The sequence below is a fragment of the Amblyomma mixtum genome, chromosome 3 (genome assembly GCF_055824585.1).
Source record: "Amblyomma mixtum isolate Tamu chromosome 3, ASM5582458v1, whole genome shotgun sequence".
NCBI classification, from domain to species: Eukaryota; Metazoa; Arthropoda; class Arachnida; order Ixodida; family Ixodidae; genus Amblyomma; species Amblyomma mixtum.
In genome coordinates, this window is record NC_143014.1 from 23,082,437 (window position 1) to 23,102,493 (window position 20,057).

Genomic DNA, 20,057 nt, shown 5'->3' on the forward strand with positions numbered 1-20,057 from the left:
CGCTCCGCGTTCACTATGCGTAAGCTGCCAAATTCCCGGCACGAGGCAAAGCACTTCTATCGCGAGTGACATTTGCGACATAGAACGTGGGAACGCTGCCATGTTAGCGATGCAATAGCCGAGTCGGTATTCCACTGGTTTCTATGGGAGCTACAATGGGACTGGCTCACAAAAACATAGCAGCTGGGCAAAACGCGGCACCCAGGAACATAACAACAGGGTTCTACAATTGCTGTGACTCGGCTGAAGCTAACTCAGACCCTGCAAACAGACTGGCTACATGTGTAGGTTGACTCACTCAATTTCGTACGACCATTTCTGCAAAATATCGATTTTTTTTTTTAAATGTAGAAAACCATTAATCAGGGCAGGGACGAGCATAGAATGGCCATTTTTCATAGAATGGCCTCCAGTATGGAATGGCCATTTTCGCAAGTCGTTTACACTTTTACTTTGGAATACCAGGGATCACAAGGGGAACAAGGACCAGTATGAGGCGCGTTATAACCAATGGCAGCTGAACCTACACAGGGCCCACAAACAGACTGTCGCGACATGTAGATCACACCCTCAATTTCAAATGGCTATTTTTACAAAACCTCGACATTTTTGGAACGTGCATCTTCACAAATCACGGCAGGAATGGGCACCAGCATGGGCCGTGTTATGCCGATGACTGGCCGAACCTAACTCAGACCCCGCAAACAAGCAGGCTCTACATGTAGGTTGGCTCCCCAATTTCGATAGGCTATTTTTGAAAAACGCCAATATTGGTGAACATGGAATTCCATAAATCACAGTGGAACAGGGTACCAGAATGGCGGGCATTATACCTATGGCTTGGATGAACCTACCCAGACTTCGCAAACGTACAGGCTTTTGTTATAAATTTTTGTGTTATTTCTAAACAGAAACCAATGAAGTAATACATTTTCAGAATCAGAGTTACACAGAAAAAATTGACTACTTAAAAAAACTTTGGCGATTTTGGTATGTTTTCAGGAATTCAATTGGTGGTTAAAGGGTTAATGAAACACAGCCAGAGCAAATTATTTTTTGAATACCTTTATTTGTCAATGCTTATGCCCATTCTTTTCCACTAGGCTTGGTCATTTGGAAGTGCTCAATCTAGCTTTGTGAATGCACACCAGAATTAAATGAAACATAACATGTGAGCTTGGCTAAGCTGCCCTACGCCCCTCAAAGAGTGAGCATGCAAGCAACTCACCTTTTCATAGTTGTGGGTGCTCAGCATTTTCATGACGAAGTGTCGCACCTCCCCAAACTTTCCCGAGCTGTAGCCTGGATCCTGCCAAACAGACCAGCCCCATTAATGCTCACAGCCAGAAGAGCCAACTGGCTTGAGGGAGGCTCACCTGCATGAGCTTGTGTAGGATTTGCGGCAAGGCTACAAAGCCCATCATGCTCCCCAGAAGATGGTGGGTCATTGAAAGGAAGTCTGCAGAGCAGTGTGCAACACCTTGAGCCAGTCACCTCAAATACTAGTACATTGCAATCCACTCATAATGACACTGAGAAAAACGGGAAATCTGATCGTTACAATCGATTAACGTTATATAAGGACTGGAAAAAAAAGAAAAGCAAAAAGAAAACACCCACATATTCAACCATGCATGTAGATATTCCCACATGCATGTAGCCACTGCCAACAGTGCTCCTGTCAAGGGCCCACAGGGTCTTGGCATCTTGGCAGTCTGCCAAGTTCGCCCAGCGAGCCAACCACGCCGGAGCTCCCATCAAAATATAAACATGGCATGATGTTATTGGCGCACAGCATCTTGGTGCACTGCCAAGGTCTGCACTGCGGACAGCGCTAAACAGATAACACGCTAAGAAAAGCTAATGATTTAAAAAAAAAAAGTAAATTCTCAACTACAAAACTTTGTGTATACGTGTATGTGTGTGTATGTTTGTGTAAGGGGGGTGTCAGATATCGCTTTGCGCTTAATCACCGCTATTTTTACCCAGTTAACGGAGGCACAAACAGGCGGAAACTGTGGAAACTACATTTGTGTGATCAGGCATTGAGTGGCAGCAACCAAGCAAGAGCTGTTCCTTCCTCCCTCCAGCTATTGCAACGATGATAGCGCTTGGTTCCCAAGACCACATTCAAAGCCCCCTCACAGATTTTGCCACACTGGTCCGTCTGTGGAGTTATCACATAATTTGCTCCAAAACATTTTATTTTTTAAAACAAAAGCTTTACTAGCCTAGAGGCACCGATTTCGCAGTGTTTGCACGAATGACCTTGAACAGGAGGAGTGGAGCTGCGTAAGTAAGCACGTGACATACCACTTGACTCGCAGCAGCTGCAGCCGCGCACTCAGCCGTGGCTGCGGCAGCTGTATAGACCGCTGCACGCTGCCTCTCCAGTGTCTCGCTATGGACGAAGCAAGTCAGCCAGAGCCGACGTCCTCGAGAGTGGGTACTCGCAGAGATTGGGCCGTGCAAGGGATTTAGCAATCGATAGGGAGTGTAAATGCGCTAAATGGGCAGCCGAAACCGATGAACAGCGGGAGCTTCGAAAGCAAAGGAAAGGCACATAACTGGCCCCCCTGGGACAGTGGACAGCTCAGTCGCGTTTTAAGCTATGTGGCGGTAGTGACAGATAAGCCCTGCATGCCCTGGCATTGACAACGTTGTGGCAGAAAAGTGTTACTGAAGCTACAGGCAGTCAGCATTCACTGTGTTCACAGGCGTTGGCATTGACAACATTCTAGAGTGCGGTGATTTTGAGGAAAGGAAGGGCACATATAACTGGCTCCCTGGGTCAGTGGACGCCTCAATCGTGCTTGTGAGGTACGTGGTGGTGGTAAGAGAGAGAAACAGCCAGCCTAAGCATAGGTTTGCATGTCTGCATGACTAGCCAGACCTAAACCCAGCTAAACCGAGGCTTAACCAGGTGATATCAAAGCTTTCGCTTGCATAACCAGGGTTAGCTGAGCTAAGCCGCAGCCATTTTTTTTTGTAAAACTTTCAGACAAATTTTGGAGGTAAAGACATTCCGGGCGGCCAAAATCCTATCGTTGTATCCGTTACTTCACCGATAATTTTAACGTTATATAGGTTTATTTTTACATAGGGACAATGGGAGATGTGATAATCTAAAGAATTTAATAGTTATAAGCACTATATCGTTATATTTGGTATTGTTATAAGTGGATTACACTGTAGTACTGGACAGGCACAGATCAAGGCACTCCTTGCACTTAGCACTTTAAATTATGAGACAAGGATGATCTCCTTCTTTTGTTCAATACAACCTGTGGGCTTTGGCCCGAAAGCCATATGCATGACCACTGATTATGAAATTGCTGCGCAAAGAAATGCTCGTTTCTCAGTTCCAGAATGATCGCTTATTTGGTGAATGGATGACTCTGCAAAAGACATCAATATATGGCGTGGTGGAAAGGAAAACTGCTTGTGTCGGTGCCCGGTGAAGAAGTGTATCGCGTGGTTGGTGCGTGTTTTGGCAGCGGGGTGAGCTGAACTTGGTTGTACCAAGTCTTGCATTTTTGCTTGACATCACAAGCATGTTGGATGGTGTTTTCGTTGCTGTACGAGTGCGTGCAATTCTTTACTGAGTGATTAAAGTTGGAAGGATTTTCCTGCCTTTGCTATTAGTCGTCTCTCCCTGGTGACGGGCTACTCACAGACCAACGACCGTAGAACCGGGGTCCTACAAACCTTTAATGGTTTCTTTTTCATCTGCCCCTTGCCTTCTAACAATTCATACAATGTAGAGTAGCTTCCTTACTATAACAGAAAAAGAGCAAAGCAACAGCAGACATGCCTAAACCCCAATATATGCCTGCAGAAACAGCCAGTATAAATGAAGCAAACAAAAATGATGCCACCGTCTGTTTTTTCTTTCTGTTTCTGCAGGTTGTTGTTTATTCACGCAAATAACTAAAGCAACAGATGCAGCAAGGTTTCAAAGTGAAATGCTACATCAGTGACCCAAATAAGGTGCTAGCAAAATATGATTGCAATCATTTAGACAAACACTATAGCTGTGACTCACAGAATGGACAGCACACAGTATGGCACAGACATGCCATCAAAGCAAATGGGAACAACTGTTTACCTTTATCAGCACCTATCGTTGAGCGCAACAGACGCTGGGGTGCCATCACAACTTCCAGCACAGGAAACCAGAGGGCCTCACGCTCAGCCGCACTGAGGCGTGGAGAGCTGCGCTGACACAGCTGTACCACAGCCTGCAGTTGTGACCACGCAGCCTGCAACAGCTGCTCCCGCTGTGCTGCACCCTCAGCCTGCTGGGCACACAGCTGCAGCCGCTGGCTCAGGCACTGTGGGGATTTACACACAAAATTATGAGCATGTTGACCAAAGTTGCAAGACATTTGTGGCGGTCTGTAACGAAAGAGTGTGCTAAGGACTGAGCTGAAGTACTTTACCACTTTTAAAGCAGACTGATGTGACTTTTTCAGAGGTGTATAGTGGAATGTCTTATAAGCCTTTCACCCCTCAGCACCCGGCCAGAAGCACTTGCACTATCCAGAAGCACTATTAGAAAAACGCGAGTTTTCAGAGGGATTCAAATCTAGAATGTCCCACAAAGAAAGTGAATGCCTTGCCACTACGCACCTAGTGAGTGGTTTTTTATATGTCCACTAGTTTTCTACTAGATATTTTTTAGGTACTTACCTCGAGCAATATTTCCAAAGCACCCTGTACATCACCAGCCTTCTCCAAAAGGTAAGCAGTGGCATCCAGCACGTTGTGCCTGCGACAGATCTATTATGCCACTTCTTAGACACGGCACTGCTTCTGTCAACATGACCACCTGTGTGGCCAGCAGCATGCTTTCAGGGTAACAAAGACAAAGAAAAGCCATGACCTTGTTTTCAGGCCACAATACTGTTGTCATCTACATTATCTCATGATGTTGGGCTCTCTTCGGCTCTATTTTGGCATGTTGCCTTCTACTCACAATTTCTTTTCAAAAACTATGCCTATCTCTCTGATTTTCTTGGTGCAACGAATGCTGGCCTTTGTCAGACATTTCATGAGCCTTTCATTTTGTTTGCTCTAACTGACAATAAGAAAGGCTTTCAGTTTCTTTTTAGGTGTACAACTTAGAAACCACTTCTTATTCTAAAAAATTTTAAATAACCTAACAGATTTTAAGTAAACACCACTTGGAAAACCTGTTTCCTCCTCTGCCTCAACATGGCTGATTATCACAGACCATGTGTTTGACCAGCAGCGGCTGGGCGAGAGGTAACCTTCCCTCTTGGGGAAAGACGAAGTAGCGATGGGAGTGCCACCTAGATGACTATATGGAATTCTGCATAACAAACGCGGGGACTCACTCCGCTCCATCCCCTTTGGTTTGCTTCTCCCCGGTGTCTTCCTTTCTAGTTACCTTGACTAAAAAGGAAAAGCCCCTGCATCGGAGCGCCGTGAGCACCACGGATGGTGTGGCTGCTGTGCGTGCGCGGGAGACAGCACTCTCTCCTTGGCCTCGGGAGCTCGTCGCGGCACTCCGCTCTCTGCCTGAGGGGCGACGCCCCGTGGCAACAGTTTCCCGCAAGCTCGCCCCATCTGGCCTCGGAGCTTCTCCCCTGCCCTAGACTGGGCAGAAACTCGATCGTAAACTTGCCAGTGAGTTGGACGACCTAGACACTTTAACGTATTTTGTTGCTAGCAGGCATTATTGTTGTTGTGGCAATAAATGCCATTTTGTGTCAGCCACGGTTGGCGTTTCTTTTTCCCCAGCAGAGTAAGGCCTGCCATGGTCGGCGTGCACTCGGTAGCATTCGCGATCACAGGGGTCCAGCAGTTGGAACGGCCAGCTGCGGTTAAGCGGGCAGAATGTATTTATCCCCCTATTACAACTCCACACAGGTGAGAGCCTCTTCTGGATCCGGCCAGCATCGCAAGCGGTTGTGGCTCTAGTAGCCTTCAGTGGCAGGTGCACTGGAAAGCTCCTCCTGCACTGCTGGCGGACTTCTGGTTCCAGGAAGCAAAGCGAGCAGAGCAAATGCACGCTTTGCCCCAGAATGCGGCGCCCAAGGCACTAGTTTCGGCACATGCAAACGTTCGCTGCTGTAGTTGCGTCCCTGCCCCAGCAGGTAAGTCGGGGAAGCCCTTCTTATGTGGCCTTCTACTTCCGAGGAATACCTGGTTGATGTTTTGCGGCTAACTGGACCACTCTGTGTATACGCCTCGAGTATACACAAGAGCAATAAATAACATCAAAGTGTATACGCCTCGTCGTCCCTCCCTTTGTTCCCTCGACCCATCTTTGTACCCATCTGCAGTTAGCGAGCGCAGGTGCCTGAAAAACTAAGTTCAACAAGCATAATACAGTTCAGCCTTGAAACTCAATACCAGTAACAGTGGAAGAAACCTCACAATTTTTCATTACTGCCATCAAGTCATGACAGAACATGACAGCATGGCCAATGAAGAGTGATAGCCAAGTGGCCCTGAATTTTTCCACTGATGGCGAGTCCTCAGAAACTACATGCTCACAACACTGGAGCAGAATTGAAGGGGCTCTGAAAGGGGCTCTCAATAAAGGTGCAGTATTCCTGGGATGTTAAAGGACGCCGCTTCATGAATATCCTCCATTGTCTTATCTCGCTAAGGTCTTCATGGCGAGAGAATATAGTGATTCAGCGAGTTTATGCCCTCTTTTCAGAATGTGTTTCAGAGCCCCTTTAATCACTGCCAGTGCAATACCCATGACACAGGGCACTTTCAATTAGCCATTGAGTTGACAGCCTTTGAGATCCTCACACACAATTGAGCTCTAAGGAGTGTACCACTACTTCTGCAGAGTAAACTCAGTCACTGTCAAGACGTTCCATCATCTCACACTACGCTCTTGTAGGGCCAATGCTGCACTAATGGTATTGCATATTTGGAGCTATACAAACAGCCAGCCTGCAAATTTAAGTTTAAAATGATAAAAAAAATGTCAATTCATTTAAGTAATTTTATTTGTTTCTGCCAATTATGCTATTGTTTTGGACAAGCTGTAGTGAGCTGGATTAAATAATACAAGAAGTTGATCCATGCTAGGAAATTATGCCCACAATAGCAAGAACACGAATTGCTCTTACTAACAAAAAACCAGCGAAAACCAAGACACTGGACCAGAAGAAGGCACACACACTCTGCTGCTGCCAAAAGTCCAGTGACAGCATGTGTGTGCCTTCTGATCCTGTCCCTTGGTTTTCGCTGATTTTTTGGCAGAACATGAATGACCAACTCGCCCAGCAGTTCAAGCTTCTGAACTGCTCTTACTAAAATGACAAAGGAACTTGTTGCTTGCATGACTGAACATGGTTTGCGAGCCCTTGGCCTGAAGGTCTGGAGTGACCACCACCACTTCCAGCCTGACTACACCCACTGCAGGGCAAAGGCCTCTCCCATGTCTCTCCAATTAACCCTGTCCTTTGCCAGTTGCCGCCACTGTATCCCAGCAGACTTCTTAATCCCATCCGCCCACATAACTTTCTGCCGGCCCCTGCTACGCTTGCCTTCTCTTGGAATCCACTCCGTTACCCTTAAGGACCAGCGGTTATCTTGCCTTCGCATTACATGCCCTGCCCAAGCCGATTGCTTCCTCTTGATTTCGACTAAGATGTCATTAACCCGCGTTTGTTCCCTCACCAACTCCGCCCTCTTCCGATCTCTTAACGTTACACTTATCATTTTCCTTTCCATAGCTCGCTGCATTGTTCTTAACTTAAGCTGAACCCTCTTTGTTAGCCTCCCCGTTTCTGTCCCATAGGTGAGTACCGGTAAGATACAGCTGTTGTATACTTTTCTCTTGAGGGATATTGGCAAACTGCCATTCATGATCTGAGAGAACCTGCCATATGCGCTTCACCATATTCTTATTCTTCTAGTTATTTACCTCTCATGATCCGGATCAGTGGTCACTATCTGCCCTAAGTAGACGTATTCTCTTACTACTTCCAGCACTTCGCTACCAAGTGCGAACTGCTGTTCCCTTGCTAGACTGTTGAACATTACTTTGGTTTTTTGCATGTTAATTTTCAGCCCCACCGTTCTGCTCTGTCTGTCTAACTTATTGATCATCCTTTGCAGTTCATGTCCTGCGTGACTTAGCAAGGCAATGTCATCAGCAAATGGCAAATTACTTAGGTACTCTCCATTAACTCTTATCCCCGACTGTTTCTATTTCAGGCCCCGGAATACCTCTTGTAAACAGGCGGTGAATAGCATTGGTGAGCTCACGTCTCCCTGCTCGACACCTTTCCTTATTGGAATTTTATTGCCGGCTTTTGAAGGACTATGGTAGCTGTGGAATCGTTACAGATGCATTCCAGTATTTTCACACAACACTCTTCTACACCCTGATTTCGCAATGCCTGCATGACAGCTGAAGTTTCCACTGAGTCAAATGCTTTCTCGTAATCAATGAAGGCTATATATAGGGGTTGGTTTTATTCTGCTCATTTCTCTATCACCTGATTGATAGCATGAATATGGTCTATTGTCGGGTAGCCTTTCCGAAAGCCTGCCTGATCATTTGGTTGATTGAAGTCTAAGGTTGTCCAGACTCTATTAGCGATTACCGTAGTAAATACCTTGTAGACAACAAACAGTAAGCTGATCGGTCTGTAATTCTTCAAGTTCTTGACATCTCCTTTCTTATGAATTAAGATAATGTTAGCATTCTTCCAAGCTTCTGATGTAGGCGCCTGGGCCTGCATCACCTTCAGCTAGTACCTCTTATTAAGCCTAATTACGATAGCTGCAACCCTCTTATTAATACTATAAAACTCCTCTATGTTGCCAATTATATCCTGATTGATGAGGAATCCCACACCAAGTTCTCGTCTGTCCACTAATTCATGATAGCATAGTACGTGCCCGCCCTTTAGTACTGTATACGCCTCATCTGTCCTCCTAACCTCACTAAGCCCTTATATGACATCCCATTTAATACCCGCTAATTCCTCCAACAACAACGCCAAGTTAGCCTCACTGGATAAGGTTCTAGTGTTAAATGTTGCCAGGTTCAGTTTCCAATGGCGGCCTGTAAGGAGCCAGTGATTCTTAGCACCCTCTGCTGCGTCACAGCACCCTCTGCTGCGTCACAGGCGGCAGTCACAGGTCTGACTGCCGCCTTGGTCAACTGCTCTGCAGCCGCTGGGGACTGAGGGCCGAGGGTTAATTGGTTTGTTCATAGAAGGTTGCGGCCAAGTACTACACCAGGGTGGCCAAATCCTGTTCTGGTGAGGAAGTGCATTGTCGGTTCTGGTCACCGAAATCAGGCCGCACTCCAAGCCTGGTTATGCAATTCCATCGACATGCGGAGTTTTTTTTTTAATCCGGTGGAGAATTGCGTGGCACCGGGATTCGAACCCCGGTCCTCTTGCACGCGAGGCGGATGCTCTACCTCTACGCTATCGTTGCCCGGTCCTTTTTTTTAATCATTTTTTGAAAAATGACGCAGTAGGTGTGATGAAAAATAAATATGCTAAATGCGCTCCATGACATGCATATTTGTGCTCACCGATATCACTCATTTTTACCAATGGCCCTTTTACATGTACAAAGTAAAAATGAAAATGAAATGAAAGGGACACAACGCAAGGGATGTCCAGGAATGCAAGGGGTCCCACCATGCGTCCATCCTTATGGTCAGAATCATTCACGGCTCAGATGCACACTGCGCCACGACATACACTCATAACTGCCTTTTAAAGGGGTTTCTAGACTGCCATGAAGCAGATGAGATACTGGAAGAGATATTGCACAGCTCACCGCCAAGGTCTCTTCAATGCGGTAGCCTTCTGATGTGCTGAGAAAGGCACACACGATGTTTGGCTCAAACTGGCACATGAGCTCAATGTAGCGTTCCTGCACTGCAGCAGCCAAGCTGTCAGCAGCACCTTGGGTAGCAGGCAGACTGGAGGCTTCTCTGCAGAACACACAGCAAGTTTAACGAAAAAGTGCATGATCTACTCAGGAATGTTGGGTCTCACAATGCAGCATACTACTAGTGGAACGAAGAATATCAACTGTCCCAATATAGTACTGCCAAAAGGGTTCAAGGAACTGCTTTCCTGACCAGTCAGGCAGACACTCAAGAGAAAGTCAGCTGGGCAGCATTTACCTCACTCATCACAATATATACAAGGACAAGAGGACATCACTTGCACCTAGCAACTACTTTAAACACTGTGTCCCCATGTGTGAATGTAAGCTGAACACTATCAAACCTCGCCTACACAGAGTGCAAATTCCACATGTGTAGATGCAATAAAATGTGCTTAAGTCTGAAGACTGCTGTGAAGGAAGATACTCGGTCAAAATGCAAAGCGAATGCAGGAATCTATTTTTTTTTCGTAATGGATGTATCCGTGTGTTATGGTAGATATGATATGGCTTTTCAGAGAGTCAATTTTCATATGCTTGTTTTGCAAGAACACACGCTTTAAAGTATCTAAAATGTGCTGATTTGTTTACATCACTACTTAATACGACAGGAAGGAGTCAAAAGGAACATAAATAGTGCTGAGTCACAATGTGGATATATGAGGACCTAACAAAATTGCATTATTCGAATGGCTAGATAGAGTCTTTAATGGCATGGTCCTCACAAAAATAAGAAACCATAAAAATTTCCCTCCACTGAATCATAATGTGTACCTGAAGGGGTCATCACATCTTTGTCAGTACAAAAAAAACATGCTCAAGTGCTTCAGCTTTTAAAAAGGGGTATGCTAAATTTAGAATAGGTAGCGAATAATATTTCCGATTCAATTCGATTGGCACTGCACTTTCACTACTGAAACTTCCTAAGCATTCAAAAGTTACAAATTTCATCTAAACTAGTGGCAAAATGTCGTGGCATTTCTGAATGGCAGTATCTTGCACTTGTCTCATGAGACAACTAGCCCTTTCCTCGCAGAATCAACTGCCAGGAGGCGGCAAAGGCCCCCACACGGTACTGCGAAGTCTAGCATAAAATCAATGCGCTGACAACCATTAAGAGCAGCCGCCATGCGCTCGAGAGTCTGAAAATGAAGTGCACCACCATGCGGCATGTCACTGCATTGTGTCACAGTGCAGTCGATAAATGGCTCAGATCACTAAGATAAGAACAGTGTTCATGTAAGCAGCCCAGCGTAAGGGACAAAAATGCCGCACGTGTACGCTACTGAGGTTGTTTCGTAGTGACCACTGTCAACTTTTGTCAGTGACAATCTAAAAGCTGCGTATCACAAACGACAAGAAAAAAGTCGTAACATCAAGCTCGAATGCAGCCCGCGCAACTGCGCCGCATACAGTGTGGCTCCCGTGCTTCTAATGATGTGTTTTCGTTTTTGGGCCTTCAGTTTTTGTTTGGGCCTATCATGGAGCTTGTAGTCGGCGAAACCGGGAAGGTTTGGTTTATGGAGTTTAATGTTCCAAAGCAATCCATGAGGGATGCCGTTTCAGGAACCTGTCAAGTTATTAAGATTGCTGAAACAGGAAAGTACCATTACAAAAGTTTTTGACCGCAAGTGAGCCTTTCTACATCAAGGTGTGTCTGTGGCAGTACCTGCAGTGAATTGTGACCAGCCTCCTTTAATATTTTTCAACTGTTCAAAAATGAAAATTACAATGCCCTTGTTCCTCTTTGATACATCCGACATAGGAAGCCTTTTTTAAAGTTGATGGAAACGACTGAACAGCGCTAACGAATGGGATGGAAGAGAAGAACACAGACACATGCGCAGCACACGCGTCTGTGTTCTCCTCTTCTGCCCCGTCTGTTATCGCTATTCAGTCATTTCCATCAACATGCACCAACCATCCCGACTAAGCCCTCTGCTTGAATTTTTTTTGAATGTGTCAAATCATAAGCAACCATTTGTCAGCACTTCCTGGCTGAATGCCGTTTCAGAAAAAGCCCCTCGAAACACAGCATAGTGTTCCAATCACTGTTCTAGCCCTTATCTTAAGTCATCAACGCATCTTGGAGTGACTATAATATCACCATTTTTTAGGCCTCCTTGAATTGTGGCTAGGAAAAAATATGCCTCATACGAGCAGCAATAGACAGGACCCAATGCAGACTCTACTCCTTGGGTGACGTTCTTTAAGATTAAAGACATGACTAATCTTAAACCACAGGCGTGAAGTCTTGTGGTTCAGAGTGGTATGGTTCTATGACCTCTGATGGCAGGGAAAATAACAGACAGGAGACAAGCATGTATGAAAGATTGAAAATCTTTCAGTATTCGAGCTTGTCAGTTTCACAAACAGCAAAAAAAAGTGCAAACACTGAGATGTTAGAAATGCTCAATTTTTGTTGCTTTTTAACAAATGGTGGTTAATGTGCAAAATACAGCATCAGTAGTTGCATGTGTCGTTCTTCTCCCCATCACTGTGTGCAAATGTCCTGGGTGTCTGAAGGAATAACCTATGCCAAGCAAGAGCCCATACTCAAGCACTTGTTGAGCAAACACATCACACAAACAGATTCCCAAGAAGTGTACTAGTACAGTATATGCTGAGTTCTAACGCACACCTTTTTTCCAGAAAAAAAATCACCAAAAAATGACACGAGCTACAGTACCGAGTACGAAAATTAAACTACACTGTTGTTGCCGGCATTATAAAATGGTGGCTTGGTATTTCCTGCGCATCAATATTATGATTATCGCCTACCTAGCCTACCACACATTCGTGGATAGCTATAGGCCTTGCGAGCATCTGAAGTGCCCCGTCAGCAAGGCGCCGACCTGGACTAGAGCCAACATATAAATGTCAGTTGGGAAGACGCGCCGCGTGCACTGTGACATCACGTTGAAAAAAAAGACAGCCTTGAGTGTGGAGGCTTTCCAAGCACACACTAGTGCAGCTGGGCAGCCCTGTGCCGAGCGTGTAACCGCCACCAACGCTCCTGTCAAGGGCCTCTTGGCACTCTCTGCCAAGTTCACCGAATGCGCCACCGCCGCCAGAGCTCCCGTAGGAAAATAAATGTGCCATAATATTATCGGAGCGCAGCATCTTGGCGTGGTGCTAATATCTGCATTGCGGACACTAATGAGGGAGTGAAGGAACAAGCTAAGAAAAGCTAACGCGACTGAGGCAATGGCGAGGCTTGCTTCATTGTGACATTAGAGCAGTTGCAATAAAGGTTGGTTGCCCTGAGTGAAAAAATTCGTTTCTTTATCGAAGCCTGAAAATCTGGTGTGCATTACTATCGAGGTCATTGCACTATTTTTTTTTTCTGCCCTTTAAAAATGAGTGCACGTTAGAATTGAGTAAATACGATATTATCACCTGTGACATTGCTTGAGCACACAGCAAAAGCAAAAATCCACAAATTGTGACAATGAATGCCAATGACAAACTGTTTTGGATCACTCGTTCCTCATGCAACTGCTGCCACACAGAATTGATCAGTCTCACCTGCTATTCCAGACACCTTGCAAGAAGTGGTAGAGCACCTTTGGCTGCCCCTACAAGCAAAAATAACCGCCAAGTTCGTGTTTTCAGAACATGAATAACCACTTCCCACAAAGCAGAACGAAGTCAACTCTGTAGTCTTGCCAGCATCTCCTCGCATCCCACAGAGCAAGGTGGCGGCATTCACCGCTTTGCTTCACCAGCCTTACTTTAAATCATTATTAAAAGCAGCACAACCGTGGAATGATGCAAATTTTCCTGCTGAGCTAAATTTTGTATTCAGATGAATACAAACGAAAGAAATAGCAACAAAGCTTTTTCCCCATGCACTCTACTCCTCAGAGTTAAACAAAAACGCACAAGAACCTTCAGCTCACCCGTCCACATTGCTCTCACTCCTGCCACACTCACCCTACACAAGGCAGAATGGGATTTGAAACCACAAGCAAAATACTGTTCACTGTGCCATTCATGTTTTTCACTCTCAAAAGTGTAAAGCTGGTATGATCAACAGAATTTACTGTTAATTCCCACTATTTCTTTGTTACCTGGAGTGAATAGCCTATTGTGCCAAGATGACAATAGCCTTAAGACGGTTCCTTCATAAATCCCAAATAATCATCACAATGTTATTGTAATGCAGTTTTTATCAGAGTGCTATCATGTACAGGCTTGAGACCACAAGCTGCTTTTTATCCTAGACACACTGGTCATGGTAATCTCAGCAACAAACTTGCCTGTCTATACAACTGCCTATATAACTATGCAACTGTCTGTCTATACAGAATGTGATTTTTTACCACGATTGCCACTATAATTTTTCTAGAGTGTGCATTGATGTTGGTTTTATTGACTGGCATGCTATTTGAGGTGGCTGCCACTAATACTGTTATACTTTCCATTTCCTTTACTTGCAAACTAATCCTTCTATACCTTCTTGTGTGTATTGTACTGCTCTTCATGCAATGTGCACCATCCTGTAAGCTGCCATGCTGTTGGTGGGCACGTCAAAAAAGACAAATATATAAATAAAAATAAATTAGCTGCTAGTAAAAATTACTCCAGCTCTCCTTCAAGTATTGTGACATTCACTGTACTTATCATCCATGACACAACTGCACTGATAGTACCATGACTAGGACCCCTAATTTTCTGCCGTGGAAAATTTTAAATTACGCCGACTGAGAACTATTTTCCGCACGATGCCTTTCAGGCAGCCCGCCCCTTCCTGCTCCAGTTTTGTGCTGCGCATATTTCTGTCCGCCCTTCTCCTTCCCCTGATTCACGCTTCTTCATTCCCTTCTGTTCTTTCTAAACGGATCGCGCTGCCTCCTTTCCTCATGTGTAGCAAGTCTCTCTTGCCAGTGCGCGCTGTGCACTTTGCCTCAATGACTCAAGACCGTCGAGAAGTTGGCTTTGCCTTTCAGCTCATAAGCCTGGTAGGTGAGCTTGCTGTGGTTATCTCAAAGAAAAACAATGTGCGCAATATTTGTAGCTTATGGAGCCTTATGGTTCCAAATATAAAGCAAGGTACTTTGGAAGGAAACGACTTGCGCTAGCTTGCTTCAGTGGATGGGGCAGCAAGCATGTCAAGGACTTTGTTTGTTACCAGGTTTAACCTTTCAGGAGAATTTAGATGATTAAAATAAACAAATTCCCATCAGTCTATCATTCCTACCAATGTCTACAAACACATCATCAAAGAAAGAATATGTAACTGCAAACACACAATTCTGCAAAAAATGCTGAAATCTGCAATTTCTCGAAAGACTGAGGAAAACTGCAGGTCTTAAAGGGTCATTGACCAGGGGTTCTGGACATTTTAAACAAATAAGCCCGCTGCTAAGATAAGGCATTGAAGATAACCTCTGCAAAATACTAGAGCCATGTGTGCCCCAAAAAGCAGCAAAAATTCAAATCAAAACCCATTCGTTCTTCCTTTTGAGGAGCCAACCTCCTCATCCGCTACGCTGGCATCCCAAGATTTGCAGATGATGTGATCTGCCAAACCTTCATGAAAGGAATTCCACTGGTCCATCATTCTGAGTGACGGGTGAAGGGTGGGCATGGCTGATGCGGCGCGCCATCTGCTTGTTGTGCGCATGCTTTCCGTCACGCCTTTTGTTTTCGCACATGCATACAAGCCCACGAAAATAAGGTTTTTAGTTTTCTGTCCCAATTCATGCTTGCTTCAGTGTGTTCTGTGCGTTGTGCTGTGTCATAAAGCCTTCCCCTTGTTTGTGCACTCGACTGCTCCGCACACAAACTGTTTTTCTCACTTGTTCTTCTAGTCTACACTGCTGCTGTCCTGGTTTTTACCTGCTCCGTTGAAAGCCACAAACTTAGAACAGAGAAAAGACACAAACGGACAGAAGAAACACACTAACACACACAAAGAAGCGCACACGTGCACAGGCTTGCTTTCCAAGAAAATACCAGATGGTTCCCCAGTATATCCCAGGTCTGCGCTTCGCCGTGCATTTCGAACAAAAGGGACTCCCGGCCCTCCATTCGTAAAATGTTTGGGTGGCCTCATGTAAACAAACATACAGGCATGAAAAGGATGCTCGCTACCTAGGGATAACACTGACGGAAACAAACACATATGAAAGAATGCGCTCACTAACGTGTTGAGGTGGTTGAGCAGATATGTGGCCGGACTGGTCTCTGAGACAGGGCTGTCCGTTTTTTCCCACACCTGCCGTCGCGTGTAGGTCAGAAGTGCCTGAGCAACTCTGCAGCACGAAACTCAGCCTTTGAGTAGTGCTATTTGGATGACCTCTGCTGCGCTGGTCTTGTGTGGATGCAGCCCCCCTTCGCACGCCCGGTCAAATTAACCGGTGCGAGACCCCCCTTAGCGTCCAACACAATAGACTTACAAGGCCGAGACCGAGTTGGCAGTTCAAATTATCCAGATTTACGAATTAAAGCGGCACCAGAAAATGGAACATTTCAGGTCAAAAGTGTGCATGAGAAGAACACTCGTCCTGGACACCACAAGGACCTAACTTGGATGTAAACCCCCCTGGGCTGTACATTTTTGGCTAATCAACACAACCCTCTGTTGGCTGTGCTTCAAGCCATGCCTTGTTTGCAGACTGAAGACAAACTATGCCAGTGATCCCAACTAGGCAAATGCATGACCTGCATGGCCCAAGCACAACCACCAAATCCACCCGGCCCAAGTTTTTGGCCCTGAACGACTTGCCTCCAAGCGATGCATGATATCATCCACACGGTGAGCAAGGTGCCGCAACATCAGCTGTGATGCAGCCTTGTTGTCCACTTCCACAAGTGCCTGCACAACAAGCAACATAATTCACTCTTGAGGTATGGGAAAGTCACAAAGCGTAGAACAAACAGACTGCTCCCTGCACAGTATACAACAAAGCAATGTAATGCCAGAAAGCTTCATTATGTTTGTTTATGTCCCTTGCTTATCGTCACAGGCACACAGTTTTATCAATTTCTTTTTGCAATTAAAGATCACTGTGGAACACTCGTGATTATGGGTGACAGTCTCTCGATAGTTTGAGATAGCTGTCGTTGGTTTAGGCATTTCATCTCAACTGTTCGCTACCATCTGTAAATTCAGTGCAGCCAAAGCAACGGGCATTCTGTTCCTGATGACTGATGTGGGCACCTGCAGGTGCTGCCACGGCTGACTGCCGATTCATTTTTTTGTTCACGGGCGCAGGTTCTAGCCATGGGCAACAACAATGTTCAGGCCCAGGGCTATATCACTTCACCGAATTCTTACACTGTAGCCCACATGCAGCTTTGGGACATACCTACCAACCTCATTTATTTATTTATTTCATAATACTGCAGGCCAATAGATTGGCACATGCAGGAGGGGCTATACAAGGCATTGAAAATGACAAAGAAAATACATGGGGTTACAAACAATGAGCAGAATAACGAAATACAACGCTCATTCACTCGAGAAAATGCTTCTCAAGAGCTTTACTAAAATTTGAGGACTAGAAAATGGCCTCAGGAAGAGAGTTCCAGTCAGAAACAGTCCGTGGAAAAAAACTGTGCTTGAATGAGTCAGTCTTAGCAAAAATGGGTTCCAGCAAATGAATTCGTGAATGGTGTGTTCGGCGCGACAATTGTTTGCGCGAAAACGCCTCGTGGGCCTTAAAGATAAAATAAATTATGCTGATGTGAGTAAAAGCAAAAACGTATTGTGGGGCCCCGGCCCTCCTATGGCTTGGAATATAAGGGCTGCATGGGATGAAGTCCATGGGATGAATGGGATGCATGGGATGAATGGGGAGTGGCAGTCCTCCGGAGGTGCACAAGGGGTAACTGGCATGAGCGGCTGTGGCGCCCGCAGCCCCATCAGTGGTGTCGCATTGAAATTAGTGCAATGTTTCGTAATGTGCTTTGAGTTCTGATTAGTCGTGCCTGGCTTGCTTGAGTGTCTAGATGTGTCATGTTGTGAGAGCAGCCACAACTATTCTGCATCGACGCGTATGCATGAGCTCTTGTTAAAGGGCAGAGCCTGGTTACTAGTACAGACGTGAGCTGAAGATAGCACATTGCTGTTTTGTTCTGGCGCCGCCGCGTGACAGGCTGCCTCATAACTTCTGTCGCGCAGCTGCCCGAGGCATTTCATCATTCGCACCACACTGCTCTACTGCAAGTGAAGTGCTGGTCTTGCCATCGGAACTGCCTTTGCTGTCGTTTTTACTTGAACAGGAATAAAGCACTAATGTGGCTGCTTCATTGTTGGGCAAGGACATGGACCCCCTTAAAGAGGGAGGTTCTGTCAGTGTGCAATATAAATTTTTTTATACAACTACAGTTTGTGAAATAGTGCTAGTTTGCAATTTACATTCGCTACATTCACAATGAAATTATTTTAAGATATTTAGTTACTTATCAGGAACTGTTTTTGAAAAAGTAATCCAGCACTACAGGAGGACACAGAAAAACTTGAAAGGATGGGCGCTGTACTTCAACTATTTTTATTGAAGCAGACACGTTTTATACAGAATGAAGGTACTGAGCGCATGCACATTCATGACAGTAGGAAAAAAACAAACAAAAACCTAGTAGATTAAGGACAGCAGACTGCACATTATCGCCAATTTAATAATCTGAATTCACTGGCTTGCAAGGAGGCTGATGTGGTGCTGACGCACGTGTCGCCTCTTTCATTGATAAAAAAAACATTTTTGACAATTTGCAAGCTATATATGTCTACACTTCTACATATAATTATGATTTAAACACAAGGCTCATGGTTATGATCGTTTTCACCTTTGTAAGGGCGGCAATGGGCGGGTAGATTCTGGTACAAGTCTGAAACGTTATCAAGTGATAGTTCATGTTTTCCCTAGCACGGTCGTTGACACAGCGGCCAGTTTGCCCAACATATACTTTGCCACATGAAAGGTTGGTTGGTTGGTTTATGGGGTTTAACGTCCCAAAGCGACTGAGGCTATGAGAGACGCCGTAGTGGAGGGCTCGGGAAATTTCGATCACCCGGGGTTCTTTAACGTGCACTGACATCGCACAGTACACGGGCCTCGAATTTCTCCTCCAAAGAAATTCAACCGCCGCGGCCGGGATCGAACCCGCATCTTTCGGGACAGCAGCCGAGCACCATAACCACTGAGCCACCGCGGGGGATCTCATAAACCACACCCATGGCACACTAATATGTACAGCTTTGTGTGTTTCATTCTGCAGCCGGAACTCACAGGGTCGCCACTGCTGACCCTGGAGCCCATCTTGGCCAATTTACCTGGTGCATCAGAAAATAACCTCGGCATGCCAAGCTTGTTGCCAACCCTTTCAGGTTGTGGAACACCCTATGGATGTACGGGATCACCACTGGCTTGGCACTACTGTGCTCTTGTCTCTGTGTTTTCTTTAGTCTCCCCTTGATATTTTGTAAGCGCGCCTCAGACACAGTTGCCAACACGTAGTCAGGGAACCCTGCTTTGCGCAGTCTAGCTACCTCTCCCTGAAAGCTCACCAGCATTATGTGAGGGCATGACTTGAGGAGTGCAGATTCCAGCAAAAGAGTCACAATAGCTCTCTTGACAGTTTCTGACTGCGCCAAATCAAAGGGTAAAAATCTTTTTTTTTGCTCTAGGGTGGTAACACCAGCTAACAAATCTTCCTCCGAGATTGATGCTGAGGTCTGAAAATTGAAGGCTGTTTTTTTCAGCAACTCGTACGTGAAAGAGAGCCCTTTGTCATTTTCTCCGAACAGTTGCAAAATTTTCAAAATTTTCCTTGCGATTTCGTCATAACGGCTTACATTACACTCCTTTAAAAGTACTAAAAACCATCAACATATCTAAAAACCTTTAGGGCTCTTCCATCGTCAATTAGTGAAGCCAGGATGTTGTCAATTGATGCAAGAAAAATGTTACCCAAGACTGGAGCGACACATGATCCGATGCAAATGCCCTGACGTTGTAAAAACCATCGGTTGTCAAACTGTACAAAAATGGCATTAATATAAACTCTAAAAACGACATAAAATTGTCAATACACACCCCGGCTGCACTCTGAAAGACAATTGAAATGCAATAAACAGGTAGTTATGGGGCACTAAATAAAACAGATTCTCAACATCTATAGATTATCATTTCTTA

General features: G+C 45.3%; 1 protein-coding gene across 3 annotated transcripts in view; it reads right to left on the reverse strand.

Moving 5' to 3' along the window:
* The window catches only part of Vps8 (vacuolar protein sorting 8), a 128,054-nt gene that overhangs the window by 15,867 nt on the left and 92,130 nt on the right, over positions 1–20,057 (reverse strand). For 2 of the 3 annotated variants that reach the window (XM_089578363.1, XM_089578362.1), the window contains exons 28-34: positions 16,646–16,735; positions 13,441–13,490; positions 9,799–9,955; positions 4,693–4,782; positions 4,109–4,334; positions 1,377–1,459; positions 1,229–1,309 (exon numbers count right to left, since the gene is read on the reverse strand). In XM_089578363.1, coding sequence (XP_089434489.1) covers positions 1,229–1,309; positions 1,377–1,459; positions 4,109–4,334; positions 4,693–4,782; positions 9,799–9,955; positions 13,441–13,490; positions 16,646–16,735 — 777 coding nt within the window. Of the gene's footprint in view, positions 1–1,228; positions 1,310–1,376; positions 1,460–4,108; positions 4,335–4,692; positions 4,783–9,798; positions 9,956–13,440; positions 13,491–16,645; positions 16,736–20,057 lie in introns of those variants that run through there. The other variant, XM_089578364.1, reaches the window with a different exon arrangement.